The following is a 22,358-nucleotide window of genomic DNA, read 5'->3' on the forward strand; positions in this document are numbered from 1 at the left end:
CAGACCTGGCTCAACACAACATCCCATTATTAAACACTGACAGTACATAACAGACCTGGTTCACCACAACATCCCATTATTAAACACTGACAGTACATATCAGACCTGGTTCAACATAACATCCCATTATTAAACACTGACAGTATATATCAGACCTGGCTCAACACAACATCCTATTATTAAACACTGACAGTACATATCAGACCTGGCTCAACATAACATCCCATTATTAAACACTGACAGTACATATCAGACCTGGCTCAACACAACATCCCATTATTAAACACTGACAGCACATATCAGACCTGGTTCACCACAACATCCCATTATTAAACACTGACAGTACATATCAGACCTGGCTCAACACAACATCCCATTATTAAACACTGACAGTACATATCAGACCTGGTTCAACACAACATCCCATTATTAAACACTGACAGTACATATCAGACCTGGTTCACCACAACATCCCATTATTAAACACTGACAGTACATATCAGACCTGGCTCAACACAACATCCCATTATTAAACACTGACAGTACATATCAGACCTGGTTCAACACAACATCCCATTATTAAACACTGACAGTACATATCAGACCTGGTTCAACACAACATCCCATTATTAAACACTGACAGTACATATCAGACCTGGTTCAACACAACATCCCATTATTAAACACTGACAGTACATATCAGACCTGGTTCAACACAACATCCCATTATTAAACACGGACAGTACATATCAGACCTGGTTCACCACAACATCCCATTATTAAACACTGACAGTACATATCAGACCTGGTTCAACACAACATCCCATTATTAAACACTGACAGTACATATCAGACCTGGTTCAACACAACATCCCATTATTAAACACTGACAGTACATATCAGACCTGGTTCAACACAACATCCCATTATTAAACACTGACAGTACATATCAGACCTGGTTCAACACAACATCCCATTATTAAACACGGACAGTACATATCAGACCTGGTTCACCAAAACATCCCATTATTAAACACTGACAGTACATATCAGACCTGGCTCAACACAACATCCCATTATTAAACACTGACAGTACATATCAGACCTGGTTCAACACAACATCCCATTATTAAACACTGACAGTACATATCAGACCGGGTCACCACAACATCCCATTATTAAACACTGACAGTACATATCAGACCTGGTTCAACACAACATCCCATTATTAAACACTGACAGTACATATCAGACCGGGTCACCACAACATCCCATTATTAAACACTGACAGTACATATCAGACCTGGCTCAACACAACATCTCATTATTAAACACGGACAGTATTTTATTTTATTTGTATTTAACCTTTATTTAACCAGGAAGTGCTCATTGAGATTTAAAATCCCCTTTTCAAGAACGTCCTGGCCAAGATAGGCAGCACCAAGTCATTACAAAAATTACAGACAGACAACATGAAAAACTAAAAGTAATCTAGCAAAAACCATTGAATTCACAAGAGTATAACAAAATCAAAAACAGCAAATTAAAAACATTGACAGGTCAGGGAATCAGCCTCAAAATCCTTCATCAGTGATTTAAAAACACCAATCGGGACAAGTTCTTCCAGTTTAAAAGTATTTTTTAAGGTGTTCCAAGACGATGGCGCAGAGTACATAAAAGCCCTTTAATCAAATTCAGTTCGGACATTTGGAACAGTTAGCAGGATAAAGTCCAGCGAACGAAGAGAGTACTCACCACATTTCTGAACAATAAAAATGCCCAAATAAAAAGGTAGTAAACCCAAAATGGCTTTGTAAATAAAAGTATACCAGTGACTGAGCCTACGAGTGACTAGAGAAGGCCAGCCAACCCTGGTATACAAAGTGCAGTGGTGCGTAAGGGTTTTGCAGTTTAAAATAAATCTCAAAGTGCCATGGTAAAGAGTGTCAATTGATCTCAAACACTGAGCGGAAGCATTCATATATAAAATATCCCCATAGTCTAGTAAAGGCATAAATGTAGCTGATACTAGCCTCCTTCTGGCTTCAAAAGAAAAACAGGCCTTATTCCTAAAATAAAATCCCAATTTCAGCTTCAACTTTTTTTGTAAGTACACATCACACCTAGTTCAACACAACATCCCATTATTAAACACTGACAGCGTATAGACTATCAGACCTGGTTCAACACAACATCCCATTATTAAACACTGACAGTACATATCAGACCTGGCTCAACACAACATCCCATTATTAAACACTGACAGTACATATCAGACCTGGTTCACCACAACATCCCATTATTAAACACTGACAGTACATATCAGACCTGGCTCAACACAACATCCCATTATTATACACTGACAGTACATATCAGACCTGGTTCACCACAACATCCCATTATTAAACACTGACAGTACATATCAGACCTGGTTCAACATAACATCCCATTATTAAACACTGACAGTATATATCAGACCTGGCTCAACACAACATCCCATTATTAAACACTGACAGTACATATCAGACCTGGCTCAACATAACATCCCATTATTAAACACTGACAGTACATATCAGACCTGGCTCAACACAACATCCCATTATTAAACACTGACAGCACATATCAGACCTGGTTCACCACAACATCCCATTATTAAACACTGACAGTACATATCAGACCTGGCTCAACACAACATCCCATTATTAAACACTGACAGTACATATCAGACCTGGTTCAACACAACATCCCATTATTAAACACTGACAGTACATATCAGACCTGGTTCACCACAACATCCCATTATTAAACACTGACAGTACATATCAGACCTGGCTCAACACAACATCCCATTATTAAACACTGACAGTACATATCAGACCTGGTTCAACACAACATCCCATTATTAAACACTGACAGTACATATCAGACCAGGTCACCACAACATCCCATTATTAAACACTGACAGTACATATCAGACCTGGTTCAACACAACATCCCATTATTAAACACTGACAGTACATATCAGACCTGGCTCAACACAACATCCCATTATTAAACACGGACAGTATTTTATTTTATTTGTATTTAACCTTTATTTAACCAGGAAGTGCTCATTGAGATTTAAAATCCCCTTTTCAAGAACGTCCTGGCCAAGATAGGCAGCACCAAGTCATTACAAAAATTACAGACAGACAACATGAAAAACTAAAAGTAATCTAGCAAAAACCATTGAATTCACAAGAGTATAACAAAATCAAAAACAGCAAATTAAAAACATTGACAGGTCAGGGAATCAGCCTCAAAATCCTTCATCAGTGATTTAAAAACACCAATCGGGACAAGTTCTTCCAGTTTAAAAGTATTTTTTAAGGTGTTCCAAGACGATGGCGCAGAGTACATAAAAGCCCTTTAATCAAATTCAGTTCGGACATTTGGAACAGTTAGCAGGATAAAGTCCAGCGAACGAAGAGAGTACTCACCACATTTCTGAACAATAAAAATGCCCAAATAAAAAGGTAGTAAACCCAAAATGGCTTTGTAAATAAAAGTATACCAGTGACTGAGCCTACGAGTGACTAGAGAAGGCCAGCCAACCCTGGTATACAAAGTGCAGTGGTGCGTAAGGGTTTTGCAGTTTAAAATAAATCTCAAAGTGCCATGGTAAAGAGTGTCAATTGATCTCAAACACTGAGCGGAAGCATTCATATATAAAATATCCCCATAGTCTAGTAAAGGCATAAATGTAGCTGATACTAGCCTCCTTCTGGCTTCAAAAGAAAAACAGGCCTTATTCCTAAAATAAAATCCCAATTTCAGCTTCAACTTTTTTTGTAAGTACACATCAGACCTGGTTCAACACAACATCCCATTATTAAACACTGACAGCGCATAGACTATCAGACCTGGTTCACCACAACATCCCATTATTAAACACTGACAGTACATATCAGACCTGGTTCAACACAACATCCCATTATTAAACACTGACAGTACATATCAGACCTGGTTCACCACAACATCCCATTATTAAACACTGACAGTACATATCAGACCTGGCTCAACACAACATCCCATTATTATACACTGACAGTACATATCAGACCTGGTTCACCACAACATCCCATTATTAAACACTGACAGTACATAACAGACCTGGTTCACCACAACATCCCATTATTAAACACTGACAGTACATATCAGACCTGGTTCAACATAACATCCCATTATTAAACACTGACAGTATATATCAGACCTGGCTCAACACAACATCCCATTATTAAACACTGACAGTACATATCAGACCTGGCTCAACATAACATCCCATTATTAAACACTGACAGTACATATCAGACCTGGTTCAACATAACATCCCATTATTAAACACTGACAGTACATATCAGACCTGGCTCAACACAACATCCCATTATTAAACACTGACAGTACATATCAGACCTGGTTCAACACAACATCCCATTATTAAACACTGACAGCACATATCAGACCTGGTTCACCACAACATCCCATTATTAAACACTGACAGTACATATCAGACCTGGCTCAACACAACATCCCATTATTAAACACTGACAGTACATATCAGACCTGGTTCAACACAACATCCCATTATTAAACACTGACAGTACATATCAGACCTGGTTCACCACAACATCCCATTATTAAACACTGACAGTACATATCAGACCTGGCTCAACACAACATCCCATTATTAAACACTGACAGTACATATCAGACCTGGTTCAACACAACATCCCATTATTAAACACTGACAGTACATATCAGACCTGGTTCACCACAACATCCCATTATTAAACACTGACAGTACATATCAGACCTGGTTCAACACAACATCCCATTATTAAACACTGACAGTACATATCAGACCTGGTTCCAAATATGATTAGTTTTCTTTGAAATACGTCATGCACTAGCAATGTATCGCATAATGCAACCAATGGAATAGTCCCAAAAGTGCAAACCAAATCCAACTGGCATGCTGGGTAAAGTAAGCTAAGCAACTGTAGCATTTGAAAGAAAACAGTATACTATTTTGACCGAGGTCTGACTGGTACATACAATAATATTCCATAATCACGGGCAATGTATGGACTAAACCATGTTTTGAATGATAGACATTATTGTGTGGCTATCAGTGTTGTGCAAACATGCAACATGCGACTAGACAGTGTGGACTGCCTTAACTTGAAAATGATCAGTCATTATCTATACCCTTAGTAGCTCAGATATAGGAGAGGGAGAAGTGTATTGTTTGTGTAGTGTGACAAGGTGAAAACTGTACTTTGTTACGAGTGCTAATTATGCATTTAATTGTTAAATGCAATTGATTTGTTTAATGTGAAGGGAGATACCTAGTCAGTGGTACTGAATGCATCCAACTGAAATGTGTCTACCGCATTTAACCCAACCCCTCTGAATCAAACATGTGCTTTGTGCACAGCACACATTCTTGATTTGATGTCTTCTAAGCCCATACGGCTGGGCACCAACGGTGGTAAAGGTGTATACAGATGGAGAAATTCAGATATGATGTCATTGTTTTAGCACTAGAAAAATAAATGAAGAGAGTTGCACACTCTATATAAATAAACTCCCAGTCATTTATTGGGTAAAACACCAGTAAATAATTGTTTTAGCACTACTCAGAGTTTCTAACCTACGGCGTGCAACATGGTTCAATGTGCCAGTAAATCAGCACAATCTACTTGTTCATTTTTTCAAATTACCGCCATCTTGGAGCTAGAATCAGGATCATGTAAACTGAGCTAATGCCCATACAAAAAAGAGTAACGGAGAGCAATGTACAACACGGCGATCTGAACAAACAAGGCATTTGTAGTAAGTACATGGGGACCGCCATCTTTATGCCCCTTCGCCATTGGTGTACAACAATCAATCAATCATATATCAGCCACGAGTGTGAGAGTATTGAGTGTGGTTCAGCATTGCTAGGGCCGGAGGATAGTCTCGAGGTGAGTAGGTCAGCTGATCTGGGCATTGCTAGGGCCGGGGGATAGTCTCGAGGTGAGTAGGTCAGCTGATCTGGGCATCGGTGAAACTCCTTCACTCCCTGATCATTCTCTCCCTCCTTAATCCCCATTACGCAAGACTCTCCACTAGCCCACCTGCCCTGAAACACACACACACACCACACACACACACACACACACACACACACACACACACACACACACACACACACACACACACACATACACCTCTTTAACCCACAATCTGTTATTAACAGACACTCTCTATACTCCATATGTGATCCTGCGTTGCCTGGCAACCACATAGTCAACACGGCAGGATTCCATGAGGTCCTGGAGTGTCACAGTGTGTCAGACCAGCATCACCAGCTTTCCAACACACACACACACACACACACACACACACACACACACACACACACACACACACACACACACACACACACACACACACACACACACACACACACACACACACACACACACACACACACACGTCTAGAGTTTCTCTCCTGACCCAGGCTGTGGCACACTCTAGAGTGATCTACTCTGTTCTGAGACACAGACAGAGAGAAACAGAGGCATAGAAAGAAAGAAACAGAGAGAGAGAAACAGAGCCATAGAAACAGAGAGAGAAACACAGAGAGAGATAAACAGAGCCATAGAAAGAAAGAGAGTGAGAATCAGAGAGAGAAACAGAGCCATAGAAAGAAAGAGAGAAAGAGAAACAGAGGGAGAAACAGAGCCATGGAAAGAAAGAGAGAAAGAGAAACAGAGGGAGAAACAGAGCCATAGAAAGAAAGAGAGAAAGAGAAACAGAGAGAGAAAGAAAGAGAGAGGGAAAGAAAGAGAGAGGTACAAAGAGAGAGATACACAGAGAGAGAAACAGAGAGAGGGAAACAGAGAGAGAGAGAAAGAAAGAGAAACAGAGAGAGAGAAACAGAGAGAGAAAGAAAGAGAGAGGGAAACAGAGGGAAAGAAACAGAGAGAGAGAAACAGAGCCATAGAAAGAAAGAAGAGAGAGAGAAACAGAGAGAGAGAAACAGAGAGAGAGAAACAGAGAGAGAGAAACAGAGCCTTGGAAACAGAGAGAAAGAGAAACAGAGCCATGGAAACAGAGAGAGAAACAGAGAGAGAGAAACAGAGAACGAGAAACAGAGAGAGAAACAGAGCCATAGAAACCGAGAGAAAGAGAAACAGAGCCATAGAAAGAGAGAGAAACAGAGAGAGTAACAGAGCCATAGAAAGAAAGAGAGTGAGAATCAAAGAGAGAAACAGAGCCATAGAAAGAAAGAGAGAAAGATAAACAGAGGGAGAAACAGAGCCATAGAAAGAAAGAGAGAAAGAGAAACAGAGAGAGAAAGAAAGAGAGAGGGAAAGAAAGAGAGAGGTACAAAGAGAGAGATACAGAGAGAGAGAAACAGAGAGAGGGAAACAGAGAGAGAGAGAGAAAGAAAGAGAAAGAGAGAGAGAGAAACAGAGTCATAGAAACAGAGAGAGAGAAACAGAGCCATAGAAACAGAGAGAGAAATAGAGAGAGAGAAACACAGAGAGAGAAACACAGAGAGAGAAACAGAGAGAGAGAAACAGAGCCATAGAAACAGAGCCATAGAAACAGAGAAAGAGAAACAGAGCCATAGAAACCGAGAGAAACAGAGAGAGTAACAGGGCCATAGAAAGAAAGAGAGTGAGAATCAAAGAGAGAAACAGAGCCATAGAAAGAAAGAGAGAAAGAGAAACAGAGAGAGAAATAGAGCCATAGAAAGAAAGAGAGAAAGAGAAAGAGGGAGAAACAGAGCCATAGAAAGAAAGAGAGAAAGAGAAACAGAGGGAGAAACAGAGCCATAGAAAGAAAGAGAGAAAGAGAAACAGAGAGAGAAAGAAAGAGGGAAACAGAGAGAGGGAAAGAAAGAGAGAGATACAAAGATAGAGATACAGAGAGAGAGAGAAACAGAGAGAGGGAAACAGAGAGAGAGAAACAGAGCCATAGAAACAGAGAGAGAGAAACAGAGCCATATAAACAGAGAGAGAGAGAAACAGAGAGAGAGAAACAGAGCCATAGAAACAGAACCATAGAAACAGAGCCATAGAAAGAAAGAGAGAAAGAGAAACAGAGCCATAGAAAGAGAGAAAGAGAAACAGAGAGAGAAAGAAAGAGAGAGGGAAACACAGAGAGGGAAAGAAAGAAAGAGATACAACGAGAGAGATACAGAGAGAGGGAAACAGAGAGAGAGAAAGAAAGAGATACAAAGAGAGAGAAAGAAAGAGAAACAGAGCCATAGAAAGAAACAGAGAGAGAAAGAAACTGAGCCATAGAAAGAAAGGTGTGGGGTGAAAAGGCCAGACTTCTGTGATTAGATCTGTCCCTCTGACCTTAGTGGGGGGGGGGGTGTGTGTGTGTGTGTGTGTGTGTGTGTGTGTGTGTGTGTGTGTGTGTGTGTGTGTGTGTGTGTGTGTGTGTGTGTGTGTGTGTGTGTGTGTGTGTGTGTGTGTGTGTATAAGGGTGTATACACAAGTCTGCCAAAAAGCCAAGGGGGCGTCTCCATTTCCCTTCAGCTAACCCCTAGGGGTAACAATTGGGAAGCTCATTCTGTGTAGTTGTGTGTGTGTGTGTGTGTGTGTGTGTGTGTGTGTGTGTGTGTGTGTGTGTGTGTGTGTGTGTGTGTGTGTGTGTGTGTGTGTGTGTGTGTGTGTGTGTGTGTGTGTCAACGCATACATACTTTGGCCAACAATAGCCAATCATAATTCGCCAGCAATCACACATACCCCTCTCCCTCCCTCTGCACTGACGTCAGAGGAACCACAGGGACCCCAGGCACATTCCTTCCTTCCCTCTCTCCTTCTCTCTCTTGTCCTAGCTTATACAGTATAGTATCTGTTTCTCTCTCACAAAAAAACGACCCCACAAGATTATTTGGGTGATGGAATCTAGATGTCTGATTTCATCATCTCTTCTTTCTCATAACATTGTGTTTTACCCTCAGATCTAGTGTGTGTGACTACAAATGCATGTCTAGTGTGTGTGAAGGTAACTTCCCTCTGATGGTGATGGTCATTTTTAAGTTGGTGGAAAGTGGTGCAGATGGGCAGTGGTGCAGATGGGAAGGGGTGCAGATGGGAAGGGGTGCAGATGGGAAGGGGTGCAGATGGGAAGGGGGGTCTGACCAGAAACAATCCTCTCATCCAGTCACATGATCATGGGGAGGCTGCGGGCCACTGTTGATATTGGGTTTGATTCTCTACAATTCTCTACAATTTCTTCTGTACAATGTAAAACCTGTCATCTGGAGGTCACTGAGTGAAGGGGAGGCTGTTAGTATAATCACTTCTCAATTTGATTATCTTCTATCAGTCAACTGAACATGATCAGTCATTTTTTGAGATAGTTTTTAATCCAAGTGAGTGCATTTAAAAGTGTGTGTGTTACCATGGCGTCCAGTAGGTGGATGCATCGTAGCAATTCAGGTCTGGTCTCACAGTACAGGCGGAACAGCAGTCTGCCGATGGGCTGCTTCTCACACAGGCTTATGTAGTCCCGATCTGCCAGAAACACACACACACACACACACACACACACACACACACACACACACACACACACACACACACACACACACACACACACACACACACACATTTGGATAGACCTAGGCACATTTACAAATAATACTTGCAAAAACACACACACAGACGCAGACACAGTAATGTACCGATGCTGTTGCCCAGCTCAGTGCATTGGCTGATGTGGGGGAAGCGAAGGATCTCCTTCCATTTCTTACTCCTCCCTTTCCGCTTCCCACCTCCACCTGCAGAGAGAGAGAAAACAAGGGATGAGGGGGATGATCAACTACAGCACCAACAACTGAGGTTCTGTGCTTACACACACACACACACACACACACACACACACACACACACACACACACACACACACACACACACACACACACACACACACACACACACACACACACACACACACACACACACACACACACACACACAGCATAGAACATATCAGTTGTTGGTGAGGCGCACACACGCACGCACGCACGCAAAGAGAGAAAGAGATGGAGAGCTCTGCAACTGACAAATGAGTGCAGATCAGGGCTCTGAATGAACTCATAGCCATTGTGTTTATGTATAATTTATACATTATGTCTCACTTCCTCTCCAAATCCCTTCTCTCCCTTTTCTTTTCGTCCTCTGTGTAATGCGGCGGGGAATGTGGCCACCCCGAGGCAGAACAGTGTGCGTGTGTGTTTAACAGAGAATCCATCCCAGCCAGGCAGATTCCCATCGGAACATAGAGCTTGGCCAAAGCAGATTCCATCACTAAATAACCCTGAATATGCTTCCAGCAGAGGGCTCTCACACACACGCATCAATATCATATGATTAACCATGTTTGCTACTGAAATGGTGCTAATGTTCGCTAGGTTTGCCCTTCCTTGTCTCACACTCACATTGTGTGGGATAGTCTGGTATGAGAGGGAGAGAGATGGAGAGCGAGAGAGCGGTAGAGGAGAGAGCGAGGGCTACAGACAGATGGACATCTTTAATCAATAATCCAGGAACGCTTCAACAAGTATGTAATGTGTTAACCACTCACTGTGTGTAAACGCTTTAGCAGCTTTCACATCCCTTTCCTCTTTACTAACCCCCCCATCTCTTTCTTGCACACTGACTGCTGCCACAGACCCTCCCCTCAGGCATCAGTCTAACCTGGGTTACACAATGGGTCTCCCTCCTCCCCTCAGACCTCAGTTTAAACTGGGTTACACAACAGGCCTCCCTTCTCCCCTCAGACCTCAGTCTAAACTGGGTTACACAACAGGCCTCCCTCCTCCCCTCAGACGTCAGTCTAAACTGGGTTACACAATGGGTCTCCCTTCTCCCCTCAGACCTCAGTTTAAACTGGGTTACACAATGGGTCTCCCTTCTCCCCTCAGACCTCAGTCTAAACTGGGTTACACAATGGGCCTCCCTCCTCCCCTCAGACCTCAGTCTAAACTGGGTTACACAACAGGCCTCCCTCCTCCCCTCAGACGTCAGTCTAAACTGGGTTACACAACAGGCCTCCCTCCTCCCCTCAGACCTCAGTCTAATCTGGGTTACACAATGGGTCTCCCTTCTCCCCTCAGACGTCAGTCTAAACTGGGTTACACAACAGGCCTCCCTCCTCCCCTCAGACATCAGTCTAAACTGGGTTACACAATGGGTCTCCCTCCTCCCCTCAGACCTCAGTCTAAACTGGGTTACACAACAGGCCTCCCTCCTCCCCTCAGACGTCAGTCTAAACTGGGTTACACAACAGGCCTCCCTCCTCCCCTCAGACCTCAGTCTAATCTGGGTTACACAATGGGTCTCCCTTCTCCCCTCAGACGTCAGTCTAAACTGGGTTACACAACAGGCCTCCCTCCTCCCCTCAGACCTCAGTCTAAACTGGGTTACACAACAGGCCTCCCTCCTCCCCTCAGACCTCAGTCTAAACTGGGTTACACAATGGGTCTCCCTTCTCCCCTCAGACCTCAGTCTAAACTGGGTTACACAACAGGCCTCCCTTCTCCCCTCAGACCTCAGTCTAAACTGGGTTACACAATGGGTCTCCCTCCTCCCCTCAGACGTCAGTCTAAACTGGGTTACACAATGGTCCTCCCTCCTCTCCTCAGACGTCAGTCTAAACATGGTTACACAATGGGCCTCCCTCCTCTCCTCAGACGTTAGTCTAAACATGGTTACACAATGGGCCTCCCTCCTCTCCTCAGACGTCAGTCTAAACTGGGTTACACAATGGGTCTCCCTCCTCTCCTCAGACCTCAGTCTAAACATGGTTACACAATGGGTCTCCCTCCCCCCTCAGACCTCAGTCTAAACATGGTCACACAATGGGCCTCCCTCCCCCCTCAGACCTCAGTCTAAACATGGTTATACAATGGGCCTCCCTCCTCCCCTCCTTCACCTCACTGAACTGACATTGACTTGACAGGTGAAAGCTATGTAGTGGAACCCTTGCAGAGGTAAGCCTTCAGGCAACACATGCCCTGACCAGGAAAAACAGATAGGCTATAACTAGGACCCAGAGATGTTCCTGGTTGGGTCACATGGAATATAATGGAGATGGAACTCCATCAAGTCAACAGGTGTAACTAGTGAATTATTAACCCTGACCTTAAACATCCCAAAATAACTATTGGGCCTAAGCAACAGTAACTATGACATTCATATCCCAGCCCACTTCCCTAGCTACGTTCACACAACTTCTCAGAGAACAGAAATACGACTCTTTATGATTCAAATGGGGGAAACTAATGAATAAGTGACAGACAGGTGAGACGCAGTCAAGCTTATCAGAAGGCTAGGCTGGTTAGAGCAAGAGACTATGGTGGACATCATATCATAGATGGTAAACATATGGTCTACGAGGCTCATAACTGAATGAGGCCCATCAAATAGAGAATTACAACATATCTAATTCTCTCTCCTTCTCCACAGTGTTTTCTCATTCATTCCCTTCATGGATTTACAATGAATAAACAGGTGTAAGAAAGATAGTGTAAATAGCTTGGCCCTCCACCCTGTCTTTCAATACAACACCATGCTGTTGTTACACTGTAACACCACTGTAAGAGCAGAATCAACAACCTCTGCATAATCAAAATAGTTGCTTTGTGAGATGTTAAAGTTCACAGTTAGCCATTGTTATGTAAATGCAAGGTTAAAAGTACCAGTGGCCTGGCTTTGGCCCCAGGTGAGAGCAGGTCCACCGAAGCCATGACCCAGTCAGACGACAGGGGTGTCGGCCTGCGTAGGTGGAAACATAAAAGTCTGATCCTTTTGGGTAAAACACTAGGGTAAATTGGGTAAAACATTAGGGTAAATTGGGTAAAACATTAGGGTAAATTGGGTAAAACACTAGGGTAAATTGGGTAAAACACTAGGGTAAATTGGGTAAAACACTAGGGTAAATCCTGTATGGATGTACTTGACCACAATACCCCTCCTTCCCTCTGCATCTACTGTACCAGCGGTGGGAAAAACGTTTTGGCTCGTTTTAGAAATTCAAAGGGGGGGCCGCACAGATTTTTGGGGATTGATTTGTTTGCAGGCCAGAAAAAAAGGGCAATTACTTAAAAATATATACGTTCATTATAATTTCTGCATACTTTCTATCTAGTTGTAGACATTCAAGAGAAGCTTTGAGTGGTTTTAGCACATAAAACCTACTAATCAAAGCACAAAGAACAAGTGTGTCTGTGGGCAAATGAAACCTGAAAAGTATCTGAGTGACTTTTACTTTGGTGTTCAGCTGAAACTAACAGGGACAAAGTCTACATGAAGAAACAGGCTCAGGCCTGTGTGTGCCTGTGTGTGCCTGTGTGTGTGTGTGTGTGTGTGTGTGTGTGTGTGTGTGTGTGTGTGTGTGTGTGTGTGTGTGTGTGTGTGTGTGTGTGTGTGTGTGTGTGTGTGTGTGTGTGTGTGTGTGTGTGTGTGTGTGTGCATGTGTGTGTGCCTGTGTGTGTGCCTGTGTGTGTGTGTGTGTGTGTGTGTGTGCCTGTGTGTGTGTGTGTGTGTGTGTGTGTGTGTGCCTGTGTGTGTCTGTGTGTGTGTGTGTGTCACTTGAAAGAAAGCATTTATAACTGCTTAGCAAACTCTACCAGTACTCATGTCAGTGCAGTTAATTGTTAACAGTAACAAACAGCCTTAGGAGGATCCCATCTAAGAGTACAGGTAATGGATGCTATGAATCTTAAGAAACAGCAGAACCAGGAACCAACACTTAGAACATTACTTGCAAGCCAGTACTGCCATCGAAGAGAGCCCAAACTAAATACTGTGTTGAGGGGTGGGCTCCATGAATTCACTTCACAGATTCCAAACAACATTAAAACAATGACCAAATCAGGCACACACACAGATTCACAGAAACACATAGAGGAAGCTATTGGGGGGGTCCCACAATCATTTTTTATTTGTATTTATTTCACCTTTATTTAACCAGGTAGGCAAGTTGAGAACAAGTTCTCATTTACAATTGCGACCTGGCCAAGATAAAGCAAAGCAGTTCGACACATACAACAACACAGAGTTACACATGGAGTAAAACAAACATACAGTCAATAATACAGTAGAAAAATACGTCTATATACAATGTTAGCAAATGAGGTGAGATGAGGTAAAGGAAAGAAAAGGCCATGGTGGCGAGGTAAATACAATATAGCAAGTAAAACACTGGAATGGTAGATTTGCAGTGGAAGAATGTGCAAGGTAGAAATAGAAATAATAGGGTGCAAAGGAGCAAAATAAATACAGTAGGGGAAGAGGTAGTTGTTTGGGCTAAATTATAGATGGGCTATGTACAGGTGCAGTAATCTATGAGCTGCTCTGACAGCTGGTGCTTAAAGCTAGTGAGGGAGATAAGTATTTCCAGTTTCAGAGATTTTCGTAGTTCGTTCCAGTCGTTGGCAGCAGAGAACTGGAAGGAGAGGCGGCAAAAGGAGGAATTGGCTTTGGGGTGACCAGAGAGATATACCTGCTGGAGCGCGTGCTACAGGTGGGTGCTGCTATGGTGACCAGCGAGCTGAGATAAGGGGGGACTTTACCTAACAGGGTCTTGTAGATGACCTGGAGCCAGTGGGTTTGGCGACGAGTATGAAGCGAGGGCCAGCCAACGAGAGCGTACAGGTCGCAGTGGTGGGTAGTATATGGGGCTTTGGTGACAAAACGGATGGTACTGTGATAGACTGCATCCAATTTATTGAGTAGGGTATTGGAGGCTATTTTGTAAATGATATCGCCGAAGTCGAGGATCGGTAGGATGGTCAGTTTTACGAGGGTATGTTTGGCAGCATGAGTGAAGGATGCTTTGTTGCGAAATAGGAAGCCAATTCTAGATTTAACTTTGGTTTGGAGATGTTTGATGTGAGTCTGGAAGGAGAGTTTACAGTCTAACCAGACACCTAGGTATTTGTAGTTGTCCACATATTCTAAGTCAGAACCGTCCAGAGTAGTGATGCTAGTCGGGCGGGCGGGTGCGGGCAGCAATCGGTTGAAGAGCATGCATTTAGTTTTACTTGTATTTAAGAGCAGTTGGAGGCCACAGAAGGAGAGTTGTATGGCATTGAAGCTCGTCTAGAGGGTTGTTAACACTAAAGTGTGACAAAGAGACTTTAAAATACATTACCAGTATAATTCTAGTGCATAGTATGTCATTACAGCATGAAATTAAACTACATGGTAGCAGTGTAACCAAAGAATGGTTTCAAACTAAAATCCATTCTGGGAACACATTTTATTTTTTACAGTAGCAACCTCACCAGAAGTGTGTTTAGCATTCAATGCTACCTACAGCATGTAGATAGGAAGACAAAATAACCTTACTTTTCATGACAATAAGTCTGCGCCATAGTGGGAGCAGAAAACATGACCCCATTACTTTCACGAGTTATCATTTGATGTTACTTCCATGGCAGAAGGCCATTGCTGCTTAATGAAGGGGAAACGGTGACGTTGAACATTCCAAGACCGTCTGCAATGGAATGCATCTGGCACTGTGTGATCGTGCTAAGCCTTTGTGGAAATGATGTGAAACTATAATAAATGAATATGCTCAAATTTCTAACCATAGTATAATGTTTAAGTTAAGTAAAAGCCTGTGTTAAGCAGCACAGTGTCTGGGTTTGTTAGTGTAGCTTTCTGTTTGACAAAGTTGGGTTGTAAAAGTATGAATAGTCATAAAAGTCTTATGTAAACTTTCTCCTCTCCCCTTCCTCTCTCTCCCTCTATCACTCTATTCTGTAGCTCCCTTTCTCATAGTGTGTTACTCTCTCACTCACTTGCTCTTACACACACACATTCCGGTGCGCGCTCATTGCGTACAGGAACCCGTCAGTGTAATTTGTTCCATGCGGGTTATGCGGACTACTCCCTTTGTTTCATGTTTCTGGTTTACAGCTCTGACATCATCAGCGCGAGCCGAGCAAAGTAAAAATAATGTCAGAGAGAACTACATCTGTCTGGAGAGAAACCAGGGGGTTACCATCATCATACTCGCGTGTGCGTTTTCAGTGTTAGTTAAATAAAAATAAATAAAAATGTAATTAGAGAGGAGGGTGTGTACCATCATCCTACTGTCCTGAGTAAAGGGACATTTGTGAAGTGTGTGTGTAAGAGAGAGAGAGAGAGAGAGAGAGTGAAGTTTGAGGAGTAATGTGAGCGAAGAGAGCTCCACTGTGGACTTTGTGGCAATGAGCTCATCCTGACTACGTGGGATGGGAGGCCAGGAGAGGCCTCGGGCACAGTAGGTCTGTACTGGATCTGTCACACACACAGTTAACAAAAAACATAGTTATGGCAACATAGGTAAAAAAAAGATATCTATAATAATATATAATACAGACACGATCAACACAATACAAACCTCACAATCTAATGTAAAAGTGATTGCTAGAAAACCACATCCTGACATTTTAGACCAGGGGAAGGAAACTAGATTCAGCCACGGGACGGGGGACCAGAACATAATTATAATCATGTGTACACCGCAAATTGTCAACAACTAAGTCCCCCAAAAATGTGCATTTGTAAATAACAATAATTTCCTACTTTGATCGCATTGAGACACGATCACGACTCTTTTTTATTCGTGGGAATAGATTTCCTAAATTAAACAAATGTTTTGCTCTATTCCTGGTCATTTCGTGGTGATTTTCCTGGTGACTGCATATGCTGCCATAGAAATATAATTAATATACCGCACATCCCCATTCAAGTCAATGATGGCATAATGGGTGGACTGGAGGCTATTGTTAGTGTACCCATAGGAGCAAAGCAGGAAGTAAAAGCAGGAAGTAAAAGCAGCAAGTGTACCCATCAATATAGATGCGGTAAAGGGGTCACTCAAACTCGATCAAAACAATGGATTTACTATGGAAACACATGGGGGAAAGGGCCATGGGGGGAGGGGGGGGGGGGGGGGGGTGGAAATACTGTCTCCACATTCTCCCTGCAAAATGTCTGTATGCTAGCTATGCTAATCAGCTTAAACCAAATGGGAGTTTGCATTCACTTCTAAACCTGAAAAAGGACAACTTCTATATGTTATGCAGTGAAAACAGCCTAATATATCCAAATCGGACTTAAGTAACCACATTGTGGGCCTATTAGAATACATGCAGTGCCTTTAGAAAGTAATCACACACCTTTAATTTTTTCATATTTTGTTGTTACAGCCTGAATTTAAAATATATTAAAATTAGATTTTTTGGGGGCACTGGCCTACACACAATAACCCATAATGTCAAAAAGTGGAATTATGTTTTTTGAAATGTTTACAAATTAATAAAACATGAAAAGCTGAAATGTCTTGAGTCAATAAGTATTTAACCCCTTTGTTATGTCAAGCTTAAATAATTTCAGGAGTAAAAATGTGCTTAATAAGTCACATAATAAGTTGCATGGACTCAATGTGTGCAATAATAGTGTAATTGTGAATGACTACCTCATCTCTGAACCCCACACATTATCAGTAAGGTCCCTCAGTTGAGCAGTGAATTTCAAACACAGAAATCAGGGAGGTTTTCGATTGCCTCGCAAAGAAGGGAACCTATTGGTAGATGAGATAGAGAAAAAAGCATACATTGAATATCCCTTAGAGCATAGTAAAGTTATTCATTAGACTTTGGATGGCGTATCAATACACCCAGTTACTACAAAGATACAAGCGTCCTTCCTAACTCAGTTGCCGGAGAGGAAGAAAACCACTCAGAGATTTCACCGCAGCGGGATATGAAGACATCTTCTTTTATTAAAGATGACGAAACACGAAAACGAACACTTTTACAAAACAAAACAACAAACGACCGTGAAGCTACAAACGTAAGTGCATACACAAGCTACAAACGTTCAACATAGACAATTACCCACAAACACCTAAAGCCTATGGCTGCCTTAAATATGGCTCCCAATCAGAGACAACAATAAACAGCTGTCTCTGATTGAGAACCAAACCAGGCAACCATAGACTTTCCTAAACACCTACACTGAACACAACCCCATACATCTTCAAAACCCCCTAAACAATACACACACCCTAAACTAGACAAAACACACAAACATCCCCCATGTCACACCCTGACCTAACTAAACTAATAAAGAAAATCAATATAACAAAGGCCAGGGTGTGACACTGGGAGATTAATTCACATTTCAGCAGGGCAATAACCTAAAACACAAGGCCAAATCTACAATGGAGTTGCTTATCAAGAAGACAGTGAATGTTCCTGAGTGGCCGAGTCACAGTTTTGACTTAAATCTACTTGAGAATCTATGGCAAGACCTGAAAATGGTTTTCTAGCAATGATCAACAACCAATTTGACAGTTTGAAGAATTTAAAAAATAAAAATGGGGATATGTTGCACAATCCAGGTGTGGAAAGCTCTTAGAGACTTACCCACAACCACTCACAGCTCTTAGAGACTTACCCAGAAAGACGCACAGCTGTAATCACTGCCAAATGTGTTTCTACAAAGTATTGACTCAGATATGAATACTTATGTAAATACTGTATTTCTGTTTTTAATGTTCAACATATTTGCAAACATTTCTAAAAACATGTTTTCACTTTGTCATTATGGGGTATTGTGTGTAGATAATAATAATAATATTTAATCCATTTTTAATTCAGGCTGTAATAACAAAATGTGGAATAAGTCAAGGGGTATGAATACTTTCTGAAGTCATTGTAAATAAAGTAAAATTTTATTTGTCACATGTGCCAAATACAACAGTGAAATGCTTACTTACAAGTCCTTAAACAACAATGCGTCAAGCAGTTAAGAAAAATAAGTGTTAAGTAAAAAATTGAAAATAAAAAATTAAAGTTACAAATAATTAAACAGCAGCGGTAAAATAACAATAGCGAGGCTATATACAGTGGGTACCGGTACAGAGTCAATGTGCGTGGGCACCAGTTAGTCGAGGTAATATGTACATGTAGGTAGAGTTAAAGTGACTATGCATAGATAATAACCAGAGAGTAGCAGCAGCGTAAAAGAGGGGTCTGGGTAGCCCTTTGATTAGCTGTTCAGGAGTCTTATGGAATGTGGGTAGAGGCTGTTAAGAAGCCTTTTGGACCTAGACTTGGCGCTCTGGTACCGCTTGCCATGCGGTAGCAGAGAGAACAGTCTATGACAAGGGTGGCTGGAGTCTTTGACAATTTTTAGGGACTTCCTCTGACACTGCCTGGTAAAGAGGTCCTGGATGGCAGGAAGCTTGGCCCTAGTGATGTACTGGGCAGTACACACTACCCTCTGTCGTGCCTTGCGATCAGAGGCAGAGCAGTTGCCATACCAGGCAGTGATGCAACCAGTCAGGATGCTCTCGATGGTGCAGCTGTAGAACCTTTTGAGGATCTGAGCACCCATGCCAAATCTTTTCAGTCTCCTGAGGGGGAATAGGTTTTGTCGTGCCCTCTTCACGACTGTCTTAGTGTGTTTGGACCATGCTAGTTTGTTGGTGATGTGGACACCAAGAAACTTGAAGCTCTCAACCTGCTCCACTACAGCCCCATTGATGAGAATGGGGGCGTGCTCGGTCTTCCTTTTCCTGTAGTCCATAATCATCTCCTTTGTCTTGAACACGTTGAGGGAGAGGTTGTTGTCCTGGCACCACATGGCCAGGTCTCAGACCTCCTCCCCATAGGCTGTCACATCGTTGTCGGTGATCAGGCTTACCACTGTTGTGTTGTCAGCAAACTTAATGATGATGTTGGCGTCGTGCCTGGCCGTGCAGTCATGTGTGGACAGGGAGTACAGGAGGGGACTGAGCATGCACGCCTGAGGGGCCCCCGTGTTGAGGATCAGCGTGGCGGATGTGTTGTTACCTACCCTTACCACCTGGGGGCGGCCTGTCAGAAAGTCCAGGATCTAGTTGATGAGGGAGGTGTTCAGTCCCAGGGTCCTTAGCTTAGTGATGAGCTTTGAGGGCAATATGGTGTTGAACGCTGAGCTGTAGTCAATGAATAGCATTCTCACATAGGTGTTCCTTTTGTCCAGGAGGGAAAAGGCAGTGTTGAGTGCAATAGAGATTGCATCATCTGTGGATCTGTTGGGGCAGTATGCAAATTGGAGTGGGTCTAGGGTTTCTGGGATAATGGTGTTGATGTGAGCCATGACCAGCCTTTCAAAGCACTTCATGGCTACAGTCATTTTGGCTGGTTACCTTAGTGTTCTTGGGCACAGGGACTATGGTGGTCTGCTTGAAACATGTTGGTATTACAGACTCAGTCAGGGACAGGTTGAAAATGTCCGTGAAGACACATGCTTGTTAGTTAGCGCATGCTCGGAGTACACATCCTGGTAATCCGTTTGGCCCTGCGGCCTTGTGGATGTTGACCTGTTTTAAGGTCTTACTCACATCGGCTACGGAGAGCGTGATCACATAGTCATGTTACTTGCCTCGAAGTGAGCATAGAAGTAATTTAGCTAATCTGGTTGGCTTGTGTCAATGGGCAGCTTGCGACTGTGCTTCCCTTTATAGCCTGTAATAGTTTGAAAGCCCTGCCACATCCTACAAGCGTTGGAGCCGGTCTAGTACGATTCAATATTAGTCCTGTATTGACACTTTGCCTGCTTGATGGTTCGTCGGAGGGCCTAGCGGGATTTCTTATAAGATTCCGGGTTATAGTCCCGCTCCTTGAAAGCGGCAGCTCTACCCTTTGGCTCAGTGCGGATATTGCCTGTGATCCATGGCTTCTGGTTGCGGTATGTACGTACGGTCACCGTGGGAACCGTACGTGATGGATTTGACGAATATCCACTTTGTTGGATAGATTTGTTGAATGTGCGCCAATTTGGTCAATGGAACGTCTGTGTTCCATTGACCTTTATCGCATCTACTGTATGGGTGCTGTGTGCTGTGATTTGTTGATTAAAATCAACTGACATTCCACTGCATGAGCCACATCAATTAACATCATTTGAATGAAAATTCTACATTACCAAAGAAACTATTGCATCACAATACCAGGCAGCCATTGCGAGTGTACATATGACTTTACCAGTCATGGGTACACTTGCCAGGGTAATTGCCAGGGTTAGAGGATCCAAGCCAGTTCTATTCATTCTAGGCAACCGAAGACTCGTTTGCAACAACAGGTTGTGAAGAGTCCATGTTACCGCAGAAACGGACTCAACCACACAAATGCCAGGCCGTCCCGTCTTCAGCCAGCTGTTTGTTCCAAAAAACAAAACACATGACATTCTTCATCCATAACCATCGGTTACACAGTTATACGGTAACTGTGCCAGCTCTACCAGTCAGACCACTGGTAGTAAATAGTGTGTGCAATGTGTAAGGTCCTGACCTGACCTCTGCATCGTTGGGAAGGGCTCCTGAGTAAGCATTTCACATTTCACGTAAGAAACCCATTGTACTCGGCGCATGTGACAAATAACATTTGATTGAATTTGACAGAACCCAAGGACAAATTAATTCCCTGTGTTGAATGACAGTGGGCTAATACAGCTGAAATAAAGTGGCTCCTTCAATGTTCATTGAACGAAAGCACATTCAGTTCCTTTTCTGTTCCAGTTCCCTTGGCCCTTAACCCTTCAAATGTTCCCCGATGTGAACCATTGAGACCATTAGGTAACTATGTTAGGTACTGAACCAAACGCCCAGCAGCAGGGCCATAAGCAGAGCTATAGGTAAAACTATCACCATAACGTCCCCACGTTAATATAAGCCATAGCAATCCAGTCCTTTCCCTGGGCAGCACCTTGAGGAAGACATGTCAGTGACCTGCCTCCATCTCACAATCAGGATGCAAACACTGTTTTATACTGAGCAAAAATATAAAACGCAACATGCAACAATTTCAAAGATTTTGCTGAGTTACAGTTCATGTAAGGAAATCTGACAATTTAAATAAATAAATGAGCACCTAATCTATTGATTTCACATGACTGGGCAGGGGCGCAGTCATGGGTGGGCCTGGGAGGGCATAGGCCCACCCACTTGGGAGCCAGGCCAACCCACTGGGGATCCAGGCCCAGCCAGTCAGAATGAGTATATCTAAAAATAAAAAATAAAATCTTTATTACAGACAGAAATACTCCTCCCCCTCTGACGATCCCGCAGGTGAAGAAGCCAGATGTGGAGGTCCTGGGCTGGCGCAGTTACACGTCGTCTGCGGTTGTGAGGCCGGTTGGATGTACTGCCAAATTCTCTAAAACCACATTGGGCGTGGCATGTGGTAGAGAAATTAACATTCAATTATCTGGAAACCGCTCTGGAGGACATTCCTGCAGTCAACATGCCAATTGCACACT

The 22,358-nt window shown here is 42.9% G+C and overlaps 1 protein-coding gene across 1 annotated transcript in view; it reads right to left on the minus strand.

Annotated features, from left to right (window-relative positions):
- Positions 1-5,612: 5,612 nt before the first annotated feature.
- The window catches only part of LOC120037863 (G protein-coupled receptor kinase 5-like), a 33,045-nt gene continuing 16,299 nt past the window's right edge, over positions 5,613-22,358 (minus strand). Inside the window, exons 2-4 of the mRNA XM_038983830.1 lie at positions 9,737-9,832; positions 9,454-9,566; positions 5,613-6,166 (exon numbers count right to left, since the gene is read on the minus strand). Coding sequence (XP_038839758.1) covers positions 5,933-6,166; positions 9,454-9,566; positions 9,737-9,832 — 443 coding nt within the window. The 3' untranslated portion in view covers positions 5,613-5,932. The remainder of the gene's footprint in view (positions 6,167-9,453; positions 9,567-9,736; positions 9,833-22,358) is intronic.

This window comes from Salvelinus namaycush, unplaced genomic scaffold, assembly GCF_016432855.1.
Source record: "Salvelinus namaycush isolate Seneca unplaced genomic scaffold, SaNama_1.0 Scaffold1940, whole genome shotgun sequence".
NCBI lineage: Eukaryota > Metazoa > Chordata > Actinopteri > Salmoniformes > Salmonidae > Salvelinus > Salvelinus namaycush.